Source organism: Cherax quadricarinatus, chromosome 58, assembly GCF_038502225.1.
Source record: "Cherax quadricarinatus isolate ZL_2023a chromosome 58, ASM3850222v1, whole genome shotgun sequence".
Lineage (NCBI taxonomy): Eukaryota > Metazoa > Arthropoda > Malacostraca > Decapoda > Parastacidae > Cherax > Cherax quadricarinatus.
Window position 1 is genome coordinate 12,741,240 of NC_091349.1, and position 20,281 is coordinate 12,761,520.

At 39.9% G+C, this 20,281-nt stretch overlaps 1 protein-coding gene across 1 annotated transcript in view; it reads left to right on the forward strand.

Moving 5' to 3' along the window:
• The window catches only part of LOC128698090 (tubulin beta chain), a 53,483-nt gene extending 36,544 nt beyond the window's left edge, over positions 1 to 16,939 (forward strand). The window contains exons 6-9 of the mRNA XM_053790194.2: positions 5,065 to 5,204; positions 6,827 to 7,012; positions 14,861 to 14,981; positions 16,025 to 16,939. Of these exons, the coding sequence (XP_053646169.1) occupies positions 5,065 to 5,204; positions 6,827 to 7,012; positions 14,861 to 14,981; positions 16,025 to 16,240 (663 nt within the window). The 3' untranslated portion in view covers positions 16,241 to 16,939. The remainder of the gene's footprint in view (positions 1 to 5,064; positions 5,205 to 6,826; positions 7,013 to 14,860; positions 14,982 to 16,024) is intronic.
• The last annotated feature ends 3,342 nt before the right edge of the window (positions 16,940 to 20,281 follow it).

Genomic DNA, 20,281 nt, shown 5'->3' on the forward strand with positions numbered 1-20,281 from the left:
ACAAAGAAAATGTTTTAGAGCCAGGAATGTCTGCATTGTTCATTCTGGACCCTATTTTGAAATTCATATGTTTTAATTTTTGTGAAATTGGCCAGATTGCAAATTTCTGACCACGTTATTGGGTAGTTGAAACCGGTAAATGGGCAGTTTCCTGTACTCGATCGATAGAACAAATGGAGTTCTAAAGAAATAGCAAAGAGTTTGGTCAACGGGAACAATGAAATTAGCCGAAAATAGGGCTCAAAGTGGGCGAAATCACAATTCGTAAATATCGCCGAGGTCGCTAACTTCGCGAGAGCGTAATTCCGTCAGTTTTCCATCAAATTTCATTCTTTTGGTGCCGTTACAATCTAGAAAAGATTCTCTTGTCGTTTCATGAGAAAATCCCCCCACCCCCCAGAAATTTTGTGACACCAGGAGATGCCTCAGGATTTGGGGTTGCGACAGTCAAGGGGTTAAAATTTAGAAAATGCTAAATTAATAAAATCACTTTGTTCTTAGTATGGTGGCACTATTGAAGTGGTGGGATATTCCCCTTTTTTATTAATTTGCAAACCCTTATGGATAATACTGACAAATTATGACTGTAAATTGCATGTAATGTGAATGTTATATTGGTGTCTCTTGACTGGTAGATTGACAGCAGAACTAAAATGTTGACGTTCTGTAAATGACAGGCTAGCAGAGCCATGGGTGATGCCCATTGTAACTCCACACAGCTAACATCCTAAAGCATTTACATCAGGATATTAGCTGTTGCAATTGAAGTTCACTTTGTTGACTAGTAGCATTGTGCCAGAAAAGGAAGTTTGCAGATGTAATCTTTGATGGTGCCACTGATATTTAGAGGCTAGAAGAGGTTCATGTTCGCATATTGAATTGTACAGAAAACTGTTATAAATTTATTAAATTATTTTACATTATTTGTGTACATAGAAATGCATGACTAGGTATGAAATGGCTTAATTTCTGAGACTAACACTTTGGATGGAAAGTGGCAAAATGTTCTTGGTACAGAATTAGGAACTTTGAGATGCTCAGTCACTTTAATGAAGCATAGCAATGATTTATTTATTTATTTATTTATTTAAAAATTTGTGCACACATACAGAGGTACAAAAAATACAGAAAAGAGCAGTATGCCAAAGCCACTTATACTATGCATAGCATTACGGGCTGGCTTAAAATTAACTTAAGATGAACTAAGCAATGATGACATCGGTGATAAAACTTTAATGTAAACAGATTACTATAAAGCACAAGTGAGTATTACAAAGACAGGTCATATGGTTGTATGCATTGTTGTACATTCAGTAGAATGGAGTATTCTGTTAGGTAGTGTATTTAAAAAATAATAAAGTTAGATTGGGTTTTAGGTTTAACATTTATGTGATATAATTGTGAGAAACATTTAAGATATACAATTTATAAGGTTCAGTTATTCAGTATTTATTTGGTTTTGGGTGAGTAAGTGATCTTTGAGAAGAGACTTGAATTTATAAACAGGTAGTGTTTCTTTTATATTTACAGGTAATGAGTTCCAGATTTTAGGGCCTTTTATGTGCATTGAGTTTTTGCATAGTGTGAGATGGACACGAGGAACATCAAAGAGTGATCTGTGCCTTGTGTTATGGTCATGTGTTCTGTTGAGGTTGGCAAGGAGATGTTTGAGGGGAGGGTTAATATCAGAGTTAAGTGTTCTATGTATGTAATAGGTGCAGTAATAAGTATGAATGTTTTGTATGGTGAATAGGTTTAGTGTATTGAATATTGGTGGAGTGTGCTGCCTATAGTGAGAATTTGTTATCATTCTAACTGCAGCCTTTTGTTGGGTAATTAGTGGTCTGAGATGGTTACTTGTTGTTGAGCCCCATGCACAAATTCCATAGGTGAGATAGGGGTAAATAAGAGTGAGATATAGGGCCAGGAGGGCTGACTGTGGAGCATAGTACCGTATCTTCGATAGTATGCCTACAGTCTTGGAAATTTTCTTAGAAATTTGTTGTATGTGTATGAAATTTGAGTCTATTATCAAGGTGGATTCCTAAGAATTTTCCCTCTGTTAGCTTTGTGATAGGTGATCCGTTTATCATTATGTTAAGAGGGACATCTGTAGCTCTGTTACCAAACTGAATGAAGTAGGTTTTGTCAATGTTTAGTGTAAGTTTGTTAGTCCTCATCCAGGTAGATATTTTCTGTAATTCTGTATTTACAGTATTGGCTAGCGTGACTGGGCTCGGGTGGGAGAAGACGTATGTAGTGTCATCTGCAAATAGTGTGGGTTTGAGTAATTGCGAAGCATTTGGTAGGTCATTTATGTATAGGAGAAAGAGAAGAGGGCCAAGGACACTTCCCTGTGGGACACCAACTGTAATTGGTTGTGCAGAAGAGTTTGCCCCATTTGCATACACATATTGGCTTCTGTTGCTGAGGTATGACTTGAGGTAGTTGAGGGAGTGCCCTCTTATACCATAGTGTGACAATTTTACGTGGAGCAAGTCATGGTTAACTGTATCAAAAGCTTTACGTAAGTCAATGAAGATCCCCAGTGGGACTTCTTTTTTCTCTATTGCAGTGTATATATGTTCTAGCATGTGTATAATAGCATCATTAGTATTTTTATTTGGCCTGAATCCAAATTGGCAGGGGTTGAGTATGTTTTGGGAGATAAGGTAGGAGTAGATTCGTTTATGAATTAATTTTTCGAAGATTTTTGAGAGAGGGTGTAAGTTGGATATTGGCCTATAGTTATTCAACTCTGTTTGGTCTCCTCCTTTGTGGATCGGGGTGACCCTTGCTATTTTGAGTACTGTGGGGAAGGTGGAGGATTCAATGGATTTGTTAAAGAGTGTTGCAATGATTGGTGATAGCACTTGACACTTTTTTGTATATAAAGGGTGGTAAGGTATTTAAATCTCCTGCCTTGTTTTTTAGCGTGTTGATAATAAGGGAGACTTCGTATGGGTTAGTCGGAGCTAGGAACAGTGTGTTCGGGTAGTTGCCAGTGAGGTAGTCATTTGGTGGGGTATCTGAGCTTGGGATTTTATTGGCAAGGTTTTGTCCTATAGTGGAGAAGAAGTCATTGAGTCTGTTTGCTGTTTCTGTTGGTGGGAGTTGGGGTTCATCTGATTTTGCTAATTTTATTTCGCTATTTCGTGATATCTTTTTTGTTCCTAGAATTTCTGATAGGGTTTTCCAGGTCTTTTTTATATCACCTCGTAAGTTGGATAATCTGTTCTCATAATACAATTTTTTTGCCCTTCTTATCAGGCTGGTTAGGATTGACGAGTAACGTTTTGTTTGGTCTCTGGTTATGTGACCCATTCTGTACTGTTTTTCATATTGGTGTTTTGTATTTATGGATTTGAGAATGCTGGGTGTTAACCAGGGACTGTTCAGTCTCTTAGCTGTCATCTGTTTAGTTTTTTTAGGGCAGTGCTTGTTATAGAGGTATTGGGTCTTTTTTAGAAAATTATTAATACATTCGTCAATATCTGTATAGATTTCTAGCTCAGTGTGCCAGTCAATGTTTGCTAATGCTGTTGTGAAGTTATTAATGGCTGCCTCATTGTGAAGTCTGAAGGTGACTTTAGTAGTGTCTTGGGGTAATTTACCAAGAGTTATGAGAAAAGTAGGGTAGTGGTCTGTGGTATTATCTGTAATTATGCCTGATTTTAAAGGGGATATGGTGTTGGTCCAGATGTGGTCAAGTAGGGAAACACTAGTCTCTGTAACTCTTGTAGGTTTTGTTACTGTTGGTAGCAACATACAGTTACTCATTGTGTTTGTGAATTCAGTAACGTGTGGGTCCTGGTCTTGCAGGAGATTTATATTGAAGTCACCTGAGAGTAGTAAGTGATCTTTGTTCATGCGTGCATCAGTTATCATACTTCCTAGGTTTTGACTAAATTGGCTAATGTTTGACTGTGGAACTCTGTAAATGTTTATCAATGTGAGAGGTTTTTGTAGGTATTTGGATTTGAATTTGGCTATTATATATTCCCCATGTTCATCCCTTGTGCAAGTATTAGTGATACATTCTAGTTGGTCTGAGTAGTATATGGCTGTGCCACCCCCTTGTTGGTCTGGCCTACAGTTGTGTATGGCTGTGTAACCAGGAATGGCATAGACATCTGTACTATCAGGCTTTAGCCAGGTTTCAGTTAGTGTAATGATGGACATATTGGCATGTAAGGAATTTAGTAATGCTATGAGGTCATCGTAATGCTTGCTTAAAGATCTGATATTGTAGTTAAAGATAGTTATGTTGTTGTTGGCACTGAGAAGTGCCTTTGATTGTTCTGCAGTGTAGTAATTACAGTAACTGTTTGAATCATTTAAGTCATTAAATAAGAGGTTGGTATCAGGATCAATGCTTGTAATCATAAGATTTGTAGTGAATCTATAGTTAGATGAGCTGAATGTTGCTTACTAAACTTTCTTGAGCAATTTTATGCCTAAATTTCATGTAACAGTATCTGCATGGGGCAGCTCCTTGATGCTGGTGAGGGGCTCTTGATCTAGGGAATTGGATCTGTGCTCCAGTTCCCTGAATTAAGCATGAATACCTTCCACATCCTCCCCCTTTCCCCCACGGCCGACTTGTTGGGGGGGGGGGGGGGGAATTCATTCTTTACTACAGTTTTACTTTTATTTTAAATTATGCCAATGTTTACTAGTTTCATCAGTATTTTTATTTTAGACTAAACAATATTAACAGGTGCACTGTCACCCTGCCAGTCAACATAGGCAGTTGGTTATCAGATTCCTTTAAACATTTTCTCCTTCACTAATGGTTGCTTGAAAGTTTCAGGAACACAGGAAGCAGGTCATGATACAGGTATTAGCACTAGTTGAAGATATTCCCTGTGCTAGGATACCATGGTGTCAAAAAATTACATTATGGAATGGTATACAATACTATTGGTAACAACTGTTCAGCATAACCTATTTGTTACTAGACTTTGCTTGCTAGTGACATGACCAAGCTGCTGAAAGTACTATAATTCGTATGTTGAATATTAACTTTGCTTTCATTGTTCTAAAATTTCCCATCTGGCATAGGTTACAATGTCTGGTGTGACCACGTGTCTGAGATTTCCTGGCCAACTGAATGCTGATCTCAGGAAGCTAGCAGTCAACATGGTGCCTTTTCCCCGCCTTCATTTCTTCATGCCAGGATTTGCTCCTCTTACATCCAGAGGGTAGAGTTCTTTAGCTTTTAGCATGTAATGGCTTAGATACTGCTGCAAGTTTTAATGCAATGTTAGTTCCTAGGTAATGCAGGAATTTTGGTGCTCATTGGCATCATTAAACATCAAGCCCTAAATTAATTTTAATCTTTGGTCTGTTGCAATCCATCAATAAATGGAAAAGTACAATATGGTCTGTTCAATTGAAGTTTAAATATTAAAATTTTGAAGAAAAGTTCTAAAGGAACTGATGCAATATTTTAAATATTGCATTGTGAACTGTACCCTTGTTTTTATTAACCAAGTTCTGTTCAACAGGTACTTCTATTAAAATTTCTTTGGTTATTGTTAAAATGTTTATAATATGGAAAAGGATTGAAAGGCCTTTAATAACAGTAGTACAGGTTTAGGGCACTTTGAATACTATACAGGAGGGTCCCACTATGGAGCAGTTTTCAAATATACCCATTCTTCATTTATTCAGACTTCCTAAATATATTCACGACTCGCTATAAGTTAAGGATGAAAATATTTTAAGTAATGTATATACTCTATATGCATTCTTGTTTAGGCCTAACTCTCCAACAGGCCTGCTGCAGTGTTCCTGCTTTATGTTCTTACTGAACATGTTTACATTATCATATCAGGCTTTATATGCATTTGAAAGGGGGGGGGGGGGAAGCAACATTTCACTTCACAGCAATTTTTCACCTTTCAGCAGTAGCCTGGAACATAACATGTTGTGTAGGTGGGGTGGGCCTGAATTTTTTTTGAGGGGAGGGGGAGTTTTAGGCTTCTTTAAAGTGATTAGTCATACACATTAGACTGATAGTAATCTTTTGATTAATTGCTAACCCTCTTGATTTAGTATTTTAATATATGTAATTAAAAACTGAAATAATGCAAGTGAAGCTTGGGTGGTAAATGCAGCAGCGAGGAGACGGTTGGAGGCAGTGGAGATGTCCTGTTTAAGGGCAATGTGTGGTGTAAATATTATGCAGAAAATTCGGAGTGTGGAAATTAGGAAAAGGTGTAGTTAATAAAAGTATTAGTCAAGAGGGCAGAAGAGGGGTTGTTAAGGTGGTTTGGTCATTTAGAGAGAATGGATCAAAGTAGAATGACATGGAAAGCATATAAATCTATAGGGAAAGGAAGGCGGGGTAGGGGTTGTCCTCGAAAGGGGGTAAAGGAGGTTTTGTGGGAGAGGGGCTTGGACTTCCAGCAAGCGTGCGTGAGCGTGTTAGATAGGAGTGAATGGAGACGAATGGTACTTGGGACCTGACGATCTGTTGGAGTGTGAGCAGGGTAATATTTAGTGAAGGGATTCAGGGAAACCAGTTATTTTCATATAGTCAGACTTGAGTCCTGGAAATGGGAAGTACAATGCCTGCACTTTAAAGGAGGAGTTTGGGGATATTGGCAGTTTGGAGGGATATGTTGTGTATCTTTGTGTGTATCCTTCTAAACTGTTGTATTCTGAGCACCTCTGCAAAAAGTGATAATGTGTGAGTGTGGTGAAAGTGTTGAATGATGATGAAAGTATTTTCTTTTTGGGGATTTTCTTTATATTTTGGGTCACCCTGCCTCGGTGGGAGACGGCCGACATGGTTTTTTTTTTTTTTTTTTGTAAACAGGTCTCAGAGCTACAGGGCTCTGACTGTTCCTGAGTTGACCCAGCAGATGTTTGACAGCAAGAACATGATGACAGCGTGTGACCCCAGGCATGGTCGCTACCTCACTGTTGCTGCAATCTTCAGGGGAAAGATGTCCATGAAGGAAGTAGATGAACAGATGTTATCAGTTCAGAATAAAAATTCCAGGTAAATGTCAGATTTTAGCATGGCAATTCTTAAGGTATGAGATGTTCAAACATTAACTGCTTTAGGTAATATAATTTTAGATGGCATTGCTAATAAGATCCATTTTAATAATGAAGGTACATGTACATTGTGGTTGAATATTTGTACAGTGCTAGTTAGTAAACGAGAGGGGTAAATGACAGGTGAATTTAAGTAAAGTACTGGTGTTTTTTACCGAGGGAATAATAAATATTGCATTTTTAGTATTTCAAAGGGCGAGTAATGGCCATCTTAAATTCATAATTAATTTTGTTCCTGAGTAGAGGGGTTTAACATTCAACAGTACTGTATATATCCTCATGATTGTGTGGCATGTAATTGTGCCATTATGGTTTTTCATCAGGGTAGTCAGTCTAAAGATTGGAATAAGAATTTCACTGGTTATCCATTGTCCACAAAAATAATCAAAGACCTCACCTTTGTGAAAATCATTAAGAAGCAAAAATATAAATCTAAAACTGTAATCTTGGTACTTTCCTTTAATATTGTTCTCCCCTTGGCCTTTACCTTTTGAAGTTATTTGTACTTTCTTTCACTGGGATTCCTGAAGTAATCAATGGATAACTGGTTGACCCTAAATGTACCTGATCTGCTGCAGGCACAACCTGGATGAAATGTGGCAGGGTTCCTTCTTTTACGTTAAATTCCAGGCATTCTAAATAGGATAGAGATCTGGACTTCCTGGCCATTTTTTGGTACTGTGAAAGAGTGCTATTGTGCAGAAAGGTGATGTAGCCATGAATTTTGAAAATGTTCAGCAGTTAGTTCTTGAAAATTTGTTTTTGTTCTATATATTGATTTTTTAAAAAATTTGTAGTAAATGGTAAGTTTGAGTCACAGGTGCACATAGTTATAGATTATCATGCATAGCAGCATGTGTAGATTACCTAGGATAATCCAGAAAAGTCAGTGACTTGTTTCCATATGGGTCCTTGGCTTATTTCTGCAGATGCTGCAATTCAATGGGTGTTCAGATTCCAGATGCTTTTATGGGTCTTGGTCTGCACAAGTGTGGCAATTTCTTATTTACAGATGTGGGTTATTTGAACTAGGTATGATAAAGGAAATTTTTTAAAGCTCTAATTGCTATATTGCTTTTATAGGATACTTTTACCAGAGGTTTCTGAATGTTTGTATTTTTTTTATATCAAAGTACAGTAATGTTTATCAGTGGTCTGTAAATCTTGGTTTGATTTTAAAGGGTGGCAGATTGAAGTTTTTTTTTCCTAGTGACTAGTTATTGATTTCATGAAAAGGGTCAAGTGTAAGTGGCAAAAAGATGAGTATATGTATGGTTAAATTAAATTAAAAACAAATAAAAAAGGGGTCATCACTGAATATATTAACCATTGGACAGGTCCAGACCTCCAATCTCTAACTTATCCACTGGGTCCATGAGTTTTTCCGAAGGTAATAACGCCAAAAGTACCAAATTTGATGAAATTCTTTCACAAAGTTAATGGTCTCTATATTCACACTCCAGTGACTGAGTATGTAGGAGAGGGAGATTATTTCTCAGTGAAAGCAGGCCTTGGACAAGGATGTGTGATGTCACCGTGGTTGTTCAATATACAATATTTATAGATGGGGTTGTAAGAGAAGTGAATGCGAGGGTCTTGGCAAGAGGTGTGGAGTTAAAAGATCAAACACAGTGGGAGTTGTCACAAATGCTTTTTGCTGATGACACTGTGCTTTTGGGAGAGTCTGAAGAGAAGTTGCAGAGGTTGGTGGATGAATTTGGTAGGGCAATGCGTGGTGTAAATATTATGCAGAAAATTCGGAGTGTGGAAATTAGGAGAAGGTGTGGCTAATAAAAGTATTAGTCAGAGGGCAGAAGAGGGGTTGAGGTGGTTTGGCCATTTAGAGAGAATGGATCAAAGTAGAATGACATGGAGAACGTGTAAATCTGTAGGGGAAGGAAGGCGGGGTAGGAGTTGTCCTCGAAAGGGTTGGAGGGAGGGGGGTAAAGGTTTTGTGGGCGAGGGGCTTGGTCTTCCAGCAAGCATGCCTGAGCATGTTGGGTAGGAGTGAATGGAGACGAATGGTATTTGGGACCTGATGAGCTGTTGGAGTGCGAGCAGGGTAATATTTAGTGAAGGGATTCAGGGAAACCGGTTATTTTATATAGCCGGACTTGAGTCCTGGAAATGGGAAGTAGTACAATGCCTGCACTTTAAAGGAGGGGTTTGGGATATTGGAGGGATTTGTTGTGTATCTTTATACATATATACTTCTAAACTGTTGTATTCTGGGCACCTCTGCAAAAAGTGATTGTGTGAGTGAGGTGAAAGCGTTGAATGATGAAAGTATGTATTTTCTTTTTGGGATTTTTTCTTTTTGGGTCAGCCTGCCTCGGTGGGAGACGGCCGACTTGTTAAAAAAAAAATAAAAAGTAAATAGAAAATTAAAAGTGAATATAGGAAAGAGTAAGGTTGAGGATAACAAAGATTAGATGAAAGATTGGAGGGAGGGAGTATGGAGGTGGTGAATGTATTCAGATTGTGAAGGCTTACTCAGTCCTGTAACAACTTCAGACAGTATTACCAAGGCTGGCTCCTCAGAAAAATTAATGAATAGAAAAAGAAATAATTCAGAAAGATAAACACTTTGCATTACTAAATAATAAAGATAAAACATTGAAACATGAAGGAGTTTCCTACTTGAAAGAAAAATGAAAAATGATATGAAAAATTGCCATTTGAATTAAACGCTAATGTGTACAAGTAAACTGGGGTGTCTAGTTGATGTTGACAGTCTTCTTGAAATTGTAGCCATTAATGATGGGGGGGGGGGGTCCACAGGTGTAGTGACAACCCAACGACTAGTTCTCAAGAGTTTATAGCCTTGAATAGTCAGTCCAGATGACAGGGATGCAGGTTCTTTACCACTACAAAGATGAGGGGTAGTGTCCTGTACAATTAATCAGGTAGGCAGATCAAAAAGTGATGTCTCAGGACCTTTTCAGTCACTCCTTCAACACTTTTCGTTGGTTGGCAGGTGACCCGAGCTGTCATTCCAAGCTGGAAAGAGACAGGTTACCCACTGCTTAAGAAATAACTCCATGATAAGTGCAAGATACTTAAAGGTGGTGATTATCTAAGTCTCATGTGGAGATTAAAACTGAAAGGACTAAGTTTATTATTGGTCAAAAGTGAAGCTCTCAACCAATATCCACTAGAATAGGAGCAGAGGCTTTACTTATAGTTGTGCTGGGAGCTGTGAGTCGAGTGATTACTGTTTGGCCGGAGCCCCACACGTCACCTTTCGGGGTGGGGGGAAAAGGGGGGGGGGATAGCGGGAGCTAGACTGACCCTACCTTAACAAGCAGCCGGGAATCAAACTATCATTACCATATACTCGCTCGCTACTCCTATCTGTTGAACTTTTCCCTCGCACACATATTTGGGAGTGGACATGTCAGCAGATGGGTCTATGAAAGATGAGGTGAATCGTAGAATTGATAAGGGAAAAAGGGGTGAGTGGTGCACTTAGGAGTCGGTGGAGACAAAAGTTCCTCCTTGGAAACAGAGGGGAATGTATGAGCGTATAGGTTTACCAACGCTCCTATATAGGTGTGAAGCGTGGGTGATGATTGTTGCAGCGAGGAGAAGGCTGGAGGCAGTGGAGATGTCATGTCTGAGGGCATTGTGTAGTGTGAATATAATGCAGAGAATTTGTAGTTTGGAAGTTAGGAGGTGGTGCGGGATTCAGAGGTGTCGTAGGGGGGGGGGCACCCCGGGTGACGCCATTTAGGGGGGCGACACCATAGAGCCTCTAAAGGTGACACTAATGCACAAAAGTGCCTCGCCAACATAAGAGAAAAATCCTTCGTTGATTTTGATTTGATATTGATGTGAGATTTTGCATAATTGAAGGCAAGGAAATGTAATATCAGATTTACTGTGATGTTACCTGTACTCAAGGTCATATTGGAACTAGTTTCTCTGATATTGCAATGTTTTTCTTTATTTTTCAAGTTTTTTATTTTTTTTTAGTTTTGGAATTGATAAATGTAGGATCTATTGCCTGTACTCAGTGGTATTGGAGTTTTTCCTCAATATTACTACGATTATTTATTTTATCATTAATAAAGTTGAGAAGTATTCTCCTGTTCAGTTTATGGCCCTTAAACATTCTCATTGCTCAACATTTGTCGCTGGTCATGCAGTAGTGACATAACTGGAGTTTACCCCCCATCCCCCCCGCCCTTGAATTTCATGGGGGTGACACCAAAGATTCCGCCCTGGGTGACGCCAACTCTAGCGACACCTCTGGCAGGATTGCCTGAACTGTTGTCCTGAGGAAGGGTTGAGGTGGTTCGGACACGTAGAGAGAATGGAACGAAACAGAATGGCTTCGAGTGTGTAAATCTGTTGTGGAGGGAAGGCGGGGTAGGGGTTTGCCTAGGAAAGGTTGGAGGGAGAGGGTAAAGGAGGTTTTGTGTGTGAGGGGCTTGGACTTCCAGGAAGCATGCGTGAGCATATTTGATACGAGTGAATGGAGTTTTTAATACTTGATGTGCTGTTGGAGTGTAAGCAAAGTAATATTTATGAAGGATTTCAGGGAAACTGCAAGCCGGACTTGAGTCCTGGAGATAGGAAGTACAGTGTCTGCACTCTGAAGGAGGGGTGTTAATGTTGCAGTTTTATAAACTGTAGTGTAAAGCACCCCTCTGGCAAGACAATGATGGATTGAATGATGAAAGTTTATCTTTTTCGGGCCACCCTGCCTTGGTGGGAATTGGCTGATGTGTTAATAAAAATAAAAAATTATGACTTTTGCCCACATTGTCTTATTTTAGGCAAATTCCTTCGTTCCAGTTCACCAAACTCTCGTCAGTTTCGCTAATATGCCTTCTAGCAATTGAGCACAAAAAATGGCTGTTTAACTATTTCAGCTACCCAGTAGTGATTTGAAATTTGCACAATTTTACAAAATTCAGAAATTGTAAATTTAAAAATTGGGTCCAGAATAAACAATGTAGATATTGTAATTGCATAAATGTCGGCACACTTGTGAACATGTATTACAGATCAGTTGGACAAGTATTGAATGAGTAACATGATTTTTGTCCTGGAATGTTGGCAAAAAAAAAAAAAAAAAAAAAAAATTAATTTCATCTTCTTAGAGTTCAATTTAATGCTATTTTCAGTCTTGAAAGCAATCAGAATTCTCTTTATATAGCTTCCATTTTGTCAAATGATACCAAGATACTGAAAAAAAAAAAACTCGAAAATGCACCGCAGTCGCTATTTTAAACCATACACTAGGTCACGTTGATTTTCCCATCATGCATTGGGTGGGGCAGAATACTTTGTGGCATGCACTGCATAGACCCATTCTCTTGTATCTAGCCAAAATTTACCACTTTGCAGCTCATCAGAGTGGGCAAAGCTCATCATAGTTCTATGGCACAGACCCTGAGCTCATTGACTTCTTGACAATGACTGATTTACTCCACAAACTCTGATGATACTTTTTGCACTCCCCTCAGCCCTTTCTAGTTAAGTCTCTTGCTGCCCTTTACCCTTTCACCATCCACTGCCCTGCTGTTATCCGTAACCTATTACTCATCCATCTCCCTTTTGCCACCTGATGCCCTCGCTTCCTTCCTGCCCTGCAGCGCTGTATAGTCCTTGTGGCTTAGCGCTTCTTTTCGATTATAATAATAATAATAATGGGTTTAATATATTTATAGATGGGGTTGTAAGAGAAGTAAATGCGAGGGTCTTGGCAAGAGGTGTGGAGTTAAAAGATAAAGAATCACACACAAAGTGGGAGTTGTCACAGCTGCTCTTTGCTGATGACACTGTGCTCTTGGGAGATTCTGAAGAGAAGTTGCAGAGATTGGTGGATGAATTTGGTAGGGTGTGCAAAAGAAGAAAATTAAAGGTGAATACAGGAAAGAGTAAGGTTATGAGGATAACAAAAAGATTAGGTGATGAAAGATTGAATATCAGATTGGAGGGAGAGAGTATGGAGGAGGTGAACGTATTCAGATATTTGGGAGTGGACGTGTCAGCGGATGGGTCTATGAAAGATGAGGTGAATCATAGAATTGATGAGGGAAAAAGAGTGAGTGGTGCACTTAGGAGTCTGTGGAGACAAAGAACTTTGTCCTTGGAGGCAAAGAGGGGAATGTATGAGAGTATAGTTTTACCAACGCTCTTATATGGGTGTGAAGCGTGGGTGATGAATGTTGCAGCGAGGAGAAGGCTGGAGGCAGTGGAGATGTCATGTCTGAGGGCAATGTGTGGTGTGAATATAATGCAGAGAATTCGTAGTTTGGAAGTTAGGAGGAGGTGCGGGATTACCAAAACTGTTGTCCAGAGGGCTGAGGAAGGGTTGTTGAGGTGGTTCGGACATGTAGAGAGAATGGAGCGAAACAGAATGACTTCAAGAGTGTATCAGTCTGTAGTGGAAGGAAGGCGGGGTAGGGGTCGGCCTAGGAAGGGTTGGAGGGAGGGGGTAAAGGAGGTTTTGTGTGCGAGGGGCTTGGACTTCCAGCAGGCATGCGTGAGCGTGTTTGATAGGAGTGAATGGAGACAAATGGTTTTTAATACTTGACGTGCTGTTGGAGTGTGAGCAAAGTAACATTTATGAAGGGATTCAGGGAAACCGGCAAGCCGGACTTGAGTCCTGGAGATGGGAAGTACAGTGCCTGCACTCTGAAGGAGGGGTGTTAATGTTGCAGTTTAAAAACTGTAGTGTAAAGCACCCTTCTGGCAAGACAGTGATGGAGTGAATGATGGTGAAAGTTTTTCTTTTTCGGGCCACCCTGCCTTGGTGGGAATCGGCCGGTGTGATAATAAAAATAATAAATAAAAATAAATAATGGGTTGTGGAATAAGTTTAGGTTTAACTTTACAGACTGGCTCAAGTTGAGAGCAAGGCATCTAAGGACAGTGTTGCAGTGAAGTTTCAGTTTAACCCTTAAACTGTCCAAATGTAGATCTACGTTGACGTGCGTAGCACTCCGATCGCAGATCTACATTTTTTACATAAAGCGTGTAAAATCAGACAGATTTACATCTGGAGCGCTAGGCACGTCAACATAGATCTACGTTTGGACAGCTGAAAGGTTAAACTAAGAGATTTAGATTTTTGCCACCGGTGACTAGTTTGTACACCCTCTATCCATCCTGTGAATGGTAATGCAAGAGCATATGGCTACACAGAAGGCCTAGAACTAGGCCTCCAGAGGATTTACAGAGTACACTGGATTTATCTACATTTCACTTGCATTAAAATCAAATTTAGGAATTTTAATATATCTGGTATCTTATTTTCATTAGAAAGTTTAATTGACATATCACATAGGTTATTATACTGTCTGTTTATTCCTCAATAAGTAGACAATTAAGCAGTGTGTTTAAAGATAATGACTATAGGACTGTTCATGTATTTTGCATTTGATTTATCTATCTGCCAAACTGCCAGAAGTACTTGTAACCAACCAAGCCTAAGCCTGGTCACTTCATTGCAAGTTGCTACATAAACGTACCTGTCTACGTTTGTTATAATAATGGGTTATAATCTACTCAGGCTTCTAGTTGCATTCCCATGAAGATTAAAGGGATTAAATGTTTCACTAGTTTTCACAGATAACCCATACCTAGAGGAAAAACACTTGCAAGTATGCATTCTGAAATGTTCTAGCTTTGATATCACTTATTTTTCTATTTCTAGTATAAGCAACTTTAAAAAATTATTAGAGTAAATTGTCTTAATCTGTGCTGTTCAGGGATAGTCCCTTCCAACCCCTACTTCTCTACATGCTTGTGATTGAAAATGTGCATTGTTTTTCAGCTACTTTGTGGAATGGATTCCAAACAATGTGAAGGTTGCTGTGTGTGATATTCCACCAAAGGGCCTTAAAATGTCATCAACCTTCATAGGCAATTCTACAGCAATACAAGAAATTTTCAAGGTAACTTATATTTTAGTGTGTAGGGTGTTGTGTAAACCCTTTTTTGAAAATTTTGAATAAATAAAAAATCAGAGCATATAGAATGTTAGCCTTGTACATGACTGTACTAATAAAATGACTTTCACAGCTATAGCTAACATAAATGTTCAGTTCTAAGTTTGTGTAAAAAAAAAAAAAAAAAAAAAAAAAAAAAGGCACATAGCTATTTAATACAGTAGTCTCCCATATCCACTGGGGATGTGTTCATAGACCTAACCATGGATAGTAGCAAAGTAATTCTAGAATTAGCACTTTTTCAATGATGGGAAGCATTTCATGACTTCTCTTAGGCTTTTAAAGAACTGCCAGCATCACTACTTTTGTGCTTTGAGGCCATTATTAAGCAAAATTAAGAGTTATTTTTGGGCCACAGTACACTGTGGATATGGGAAGCCTGTATTTTTCAAGGTTCCACTGTTACTGATTTCATGTAGTAAAGATTTTACTTTAATTTAAGCAACAATGTTGCACATTTTCCAGTTTTTCTACTTGGTAACTAAATTTAGCTACTGTAAAGAGCAAAACAGAAAAGTTTGTTTTCCATACAGGATTCCTGTAAGAGGACAAGTAAATCTTTAGTGCTGCTTTATACGTTAAGTACTGGTGAAACGGTTTCCTGTAGTTTTTAGTATTGTAATTGTCAGTTTAGGTCCAGTCTACCTGACTGCTGGGTTGGTGCTACCCAGGACTGGTCAGATATATCTGATACTACACAGCTTATCTTTGTTTAATCTGCCTAGTGTCAAGTTAACTTTGATAGCAAATTTTATAACCCCAGACTAACAATACACACCTTAATGCATAGTTGAATTAATTTTTCATAACTTTTCTTTTGTTAGTGATGTTTGAAATAGATGCAACTCATTAATATTGTTAAAGTAGTTTTATTATTTTTTAACTTGTAGAATTCAGGTGTTGATGTAACATTTACTGTTTTGGGGTTTGTTCTAAGATGCTAATTTGCCAGAGCATTTCGTAGGTTTTATAATGGTATTTTTCTCCAGCGTATTTCAGAGCAATTCACTGCTATGTTCCGGCGAAAGGCTTTCCTCCACTGGTATACTGGGGAAGGTATGGATGAGATGGAGTTCACAGAGGCTGAGTCAAACATGAATGATCTAGTGTCAGAGTATCAGCAGTATCAGGAGGCTACAGCTGATGATGAGGAGTATGTTGATGAAGAAGAACCAATAGATGAGGAGGTACCAGAGGACCAATAGTTTACGTATGAAGAGAACATTGTAAAGTGGCCAGAAAATACTTCAAAGCAATACTGAAAATAGGTTATCACTAAAATCTTACTAAGAGAATCTCCAAGTACATAATGGAATTTAATTTGCTGTTAAAGTGAACAAGTCTTCAAGCAATTCTTTTAAACTGTCAGATTTTTTTTCTTTTGGTGGCAAGTACTTGGTAATAGAAAAATGTGCTAAAATGTTTTATTGCAGAAGTATCGTACAGAACTGCAGCTACAGTGTTGCTTTTATTTATAAAAGTATTAATTTGCTGTTAGCTAGCATTGAAAATACTCTAGTCACTAATATGCCTCTAGCTAAATTCTGCAAGTTAAATTCATTACTTTTTTCAACTTGTGTATTTACAGACTTCGATTTGTTCCAACAAAGCACCAAGACTTCCAACAATTGGATGTCTCGTGTTAAATGATCAGAAATTTTAGTAGCAAAATGCTTGAAACTTCATTGGAAATAAGTGCTTTATCCAGTCCAAAAGCCACAAGTTTTTATTTTAGACATTGCAAAGGATAGTATTTTGAGGTTTTAGGTAAATTTTGTTAAGTGTAAATGGCCAGCAGTGACACGAGTGGCCTAACAGAATACTGTTGGATGTCTGTGCTTCTTTGTCTGAATTTTTATGCCAGAATTATTTTGTTAAATTTGGAATAAAAACTTATTACCAGATGTTTTTTTTTTTCTCTCTCCTACCCGAAAAATTCCCACTGCTTTAACTCTAATTTGAAAGTACCCTGAACAATTTGGTGCGGAAAGATTTAAGAGCGGTTGGGGGTGCATTGAGTAATTGCTCGGATTCCTTGGTGAGGCTCTTGATCAAAGGGTAAAAAATAATGATCCAGGGAATTAACTTACCACAACTTTCCTTGAATCAAACCAGAGTGCCTCCCATTCTCCAGGTGTATGGCCCTACTCTAGGGAGGTTCCTTTATGCCAGTGAGTGAGGGCTCAGTTTAAGAAATGACTTGTGCTTCCCTAAATTACCCAGGTACTATGACCCCCCCCCCCCCCCATCCCCATGGGTTCAGTGCTCTCCCATGGATGTATAATCCTATGGGTTAAGTTCTTTTCCCTAAATGTGAACATAAACTGGTGGGAGCATGGAATAAAGGAAGGAGCATCCTACTTTCAAGGGTTAACCACCCCTACCCTTTGGAAGGGGGGCTTCTACTGCCACCTACTGAGACTTGGTTATTGGACACAGCCAGGAGACATCAGTTGCCCCCAATAATGGTTCATGTCATAGCTGGTGTCTACCCCCATCAGGCTCCTGTGCCAATCTAAAGAACCAGAAGTGGAATTCAAAGGATTCAAACACTTGAGTGCCAGTCTAGCTGTGACAGTATGTTAAATGCTCCAAGGGGTCTGGATCATCCTCCGAGCTCCAAGTATTGGAATTAAAATGTCCACAGAAATCGGGAGTGCTGGTTTGTAGCCAGGAAAGCACCCTGCATACTCTACCTTGTAAAGGAAAGTCAGATGCTTGCTCAGAGAAGTGTCTGGCTATCAAGTTTGAACCTAATCATACTGCCTCTTCAATGTTGCATTTATGGCTTGTGTGAACATCTTGAAGTGCTCATTATTCTTATAATCTAGGGGCAAGTGCTAAACCCATAGGATTATACAGTGCCTGAGGGGGATGAGGAAGGTAAGTTTAATTCAGGGAACTGGAGAACAGATCCAATTCCCTAGATCAAGAGCCTCTCACCAGCATCACCCCTCAAGGAAGGTTCCTTGATGTTGGTGAGGGGCTCTTGATTTAGAGAATTGGATCTGTGCTCCAGTTCCCCGAATTAAGCCTGAATGCCTTCCACATCCCCCCCCCCAGGCGCTGTATAATCCTCCGGGTTTAGCGCTTCCCCCTTGATTATAATAATAATCACCAGCATCAAGGAACCTACCTTGAGGGGTTGAAGTGCTAAAAAAAAAAAAACCATTCTTTTTTTGATAAACTGATAGTAGTGTATTCTGAAGACCTCAGCATGTCTTGGGCCTGTTAAAAGGTAAACTCCCCTCGGGGAAGGTTCCTTGATGTTGGTGAGGGGCTCTTGATTTAGGTAATTGGATCTGTGCTCCAGTTCCCCAAATTAAGCCTGAATGCCTTCCACATTCCCCCCAGGCACTGTATAATCCTCCTGGTTAAACACTTCCCCTTGATTATAATAATCCCCTGATGGACAGATGTAACATGATCAGAAAGATGTCTAGGCAGTTGTCCCCAATCAAACATTTTTGCAGAGGGCTTCTGTCTAGTGTTGGGAACTAGTCCTAAGCACCAGGCCTGGAAGTTTCTGGAGATGCTCTGCTAGTAGTGGAGGGCACTGTTGTGTGGAAACTGATAATTGGCATCACTTTGCATGGCTCTTGGGAAGGATGGGAACTATGATCCATTATGACAGTACCAAAACCTACCCACCTTCCTGACATTATTCTTGGATACATTTAATTTTATTTGGATAAGTGGGGTGCTTCTTACAGACGATAGTGGTCTGGCTATTCCCAAGCCATGCAAGGACCATGGAGGCTACATCTGCTGGTTGAGGATACTGAATGCTCATCTCGTCTGGTTCCTAGAGGTTAAAGGCAGCATCTCTGATGCAATTTGACTAACTCTGGTTCCTGTTGACAACCGACTCCATGGGAAAGCTTACGCTACGTGGAAGTTTGGAATGTTTTCCTCTTCAAGGGGGGGGGGGCTCCTTGGTGCGATGAAGAGGCTCTTGGTCTGAGGAATTAGATCTTTTGCTCTCCCTTAGACCAAACCTAATTACCCCCCAATCCCCCCTTCCCTATCCCATCCTCCCCATCCCCCCCTTTTCCCTTTCCTCCTCCCCATCCCTCCCCAATTCCCTTCCTATTTTCAGCCTTTGGAATTCTTCCCACAGGCACTCTAGTTCCTAGGTAGGGGGAAGGGTACCAAGGTCCATCCCATTGCATTAAGGTCCTTGGCGGTGCTGTAGCTTGCCGTGGAATCTAGATCACGTAGAGGTGTCCCGATCCCTCTCCGGTCTCCCGGGGGTGATTTTGGGTGTTTTTCGGGTGACTAGTGTATCTCTGGAGTCTGTCTGTCGGATTCTGGGGGGTGGTGGGCAAAGGAGGTATGCGTTGTAGTGGGTGTCCGGCCACCCTCTCTTTTGTCCGCTGAGGTGACTCAGTGGATGTGAGGTTGCTATCCCAGATTGCTGGGTTAGTGGCATGAAGGGTAAGGTATGGCTTGGGTTCCATGCTGCACCTGCACCACTTGCAGTGCTAGGATCTTCTTGAGGATGGAGGGGGATTTACACCCTTTTTTGCCTCCTAGGAGCTATTCCTCCTCATTCCCTGCCCCCCCCTTTTTTTCTGCAAAATAGAAAGAAGTGACATAACCACGGAGTCCCAAATCCATGAACCTGCTCCCCCCTGGGCCCCTTACTAATACCGCACCCTGTTCCAACCCTGTACCTCTTGCTAGTGCCGTTTCGTCACCCCCTTCAGGTACTGGGGTTCCGACCGACTCCTTTGATGTGTTGACCTTTGACTATGCTTCCTGCTTCTCCCTCTACGGTGCGGCAATTTTTGAATCTCCTGCCCGTCCCATGTAGGTCTAACTCTGGTCCCGCACCTAAACACCCTGATAAATGATGATACTTCTTCACTTCCTTCTCCTTCTACTCAGAAAAGACCAGCATGTCACGCACTTCCTTTACATGCTATATTTCAAAATACACAATGGACTTTAGTTTTTTACTCTATGACCGACTTCCTCTACTGCCTGTCTTTCCGACCATAGTACTTTGGCAAAGCGCTCCTATGCCATGTTGGTAGAGATGTATCCTTTCATGTTCTCGAGAGCGGTACATGCATTATCACTGTTCAGAATGCTAACCAAGCTCACGATCTTTCTCTCCGTACAACTATCGATACTATTCCTGTAACTATTGAAAAACATTCCCTCAATTCTTGTAGTGGTACTGTCATTCTGCCCCATACCATTGTCAACAGGATTTTCAGATATGTGGCAATGACATTCTG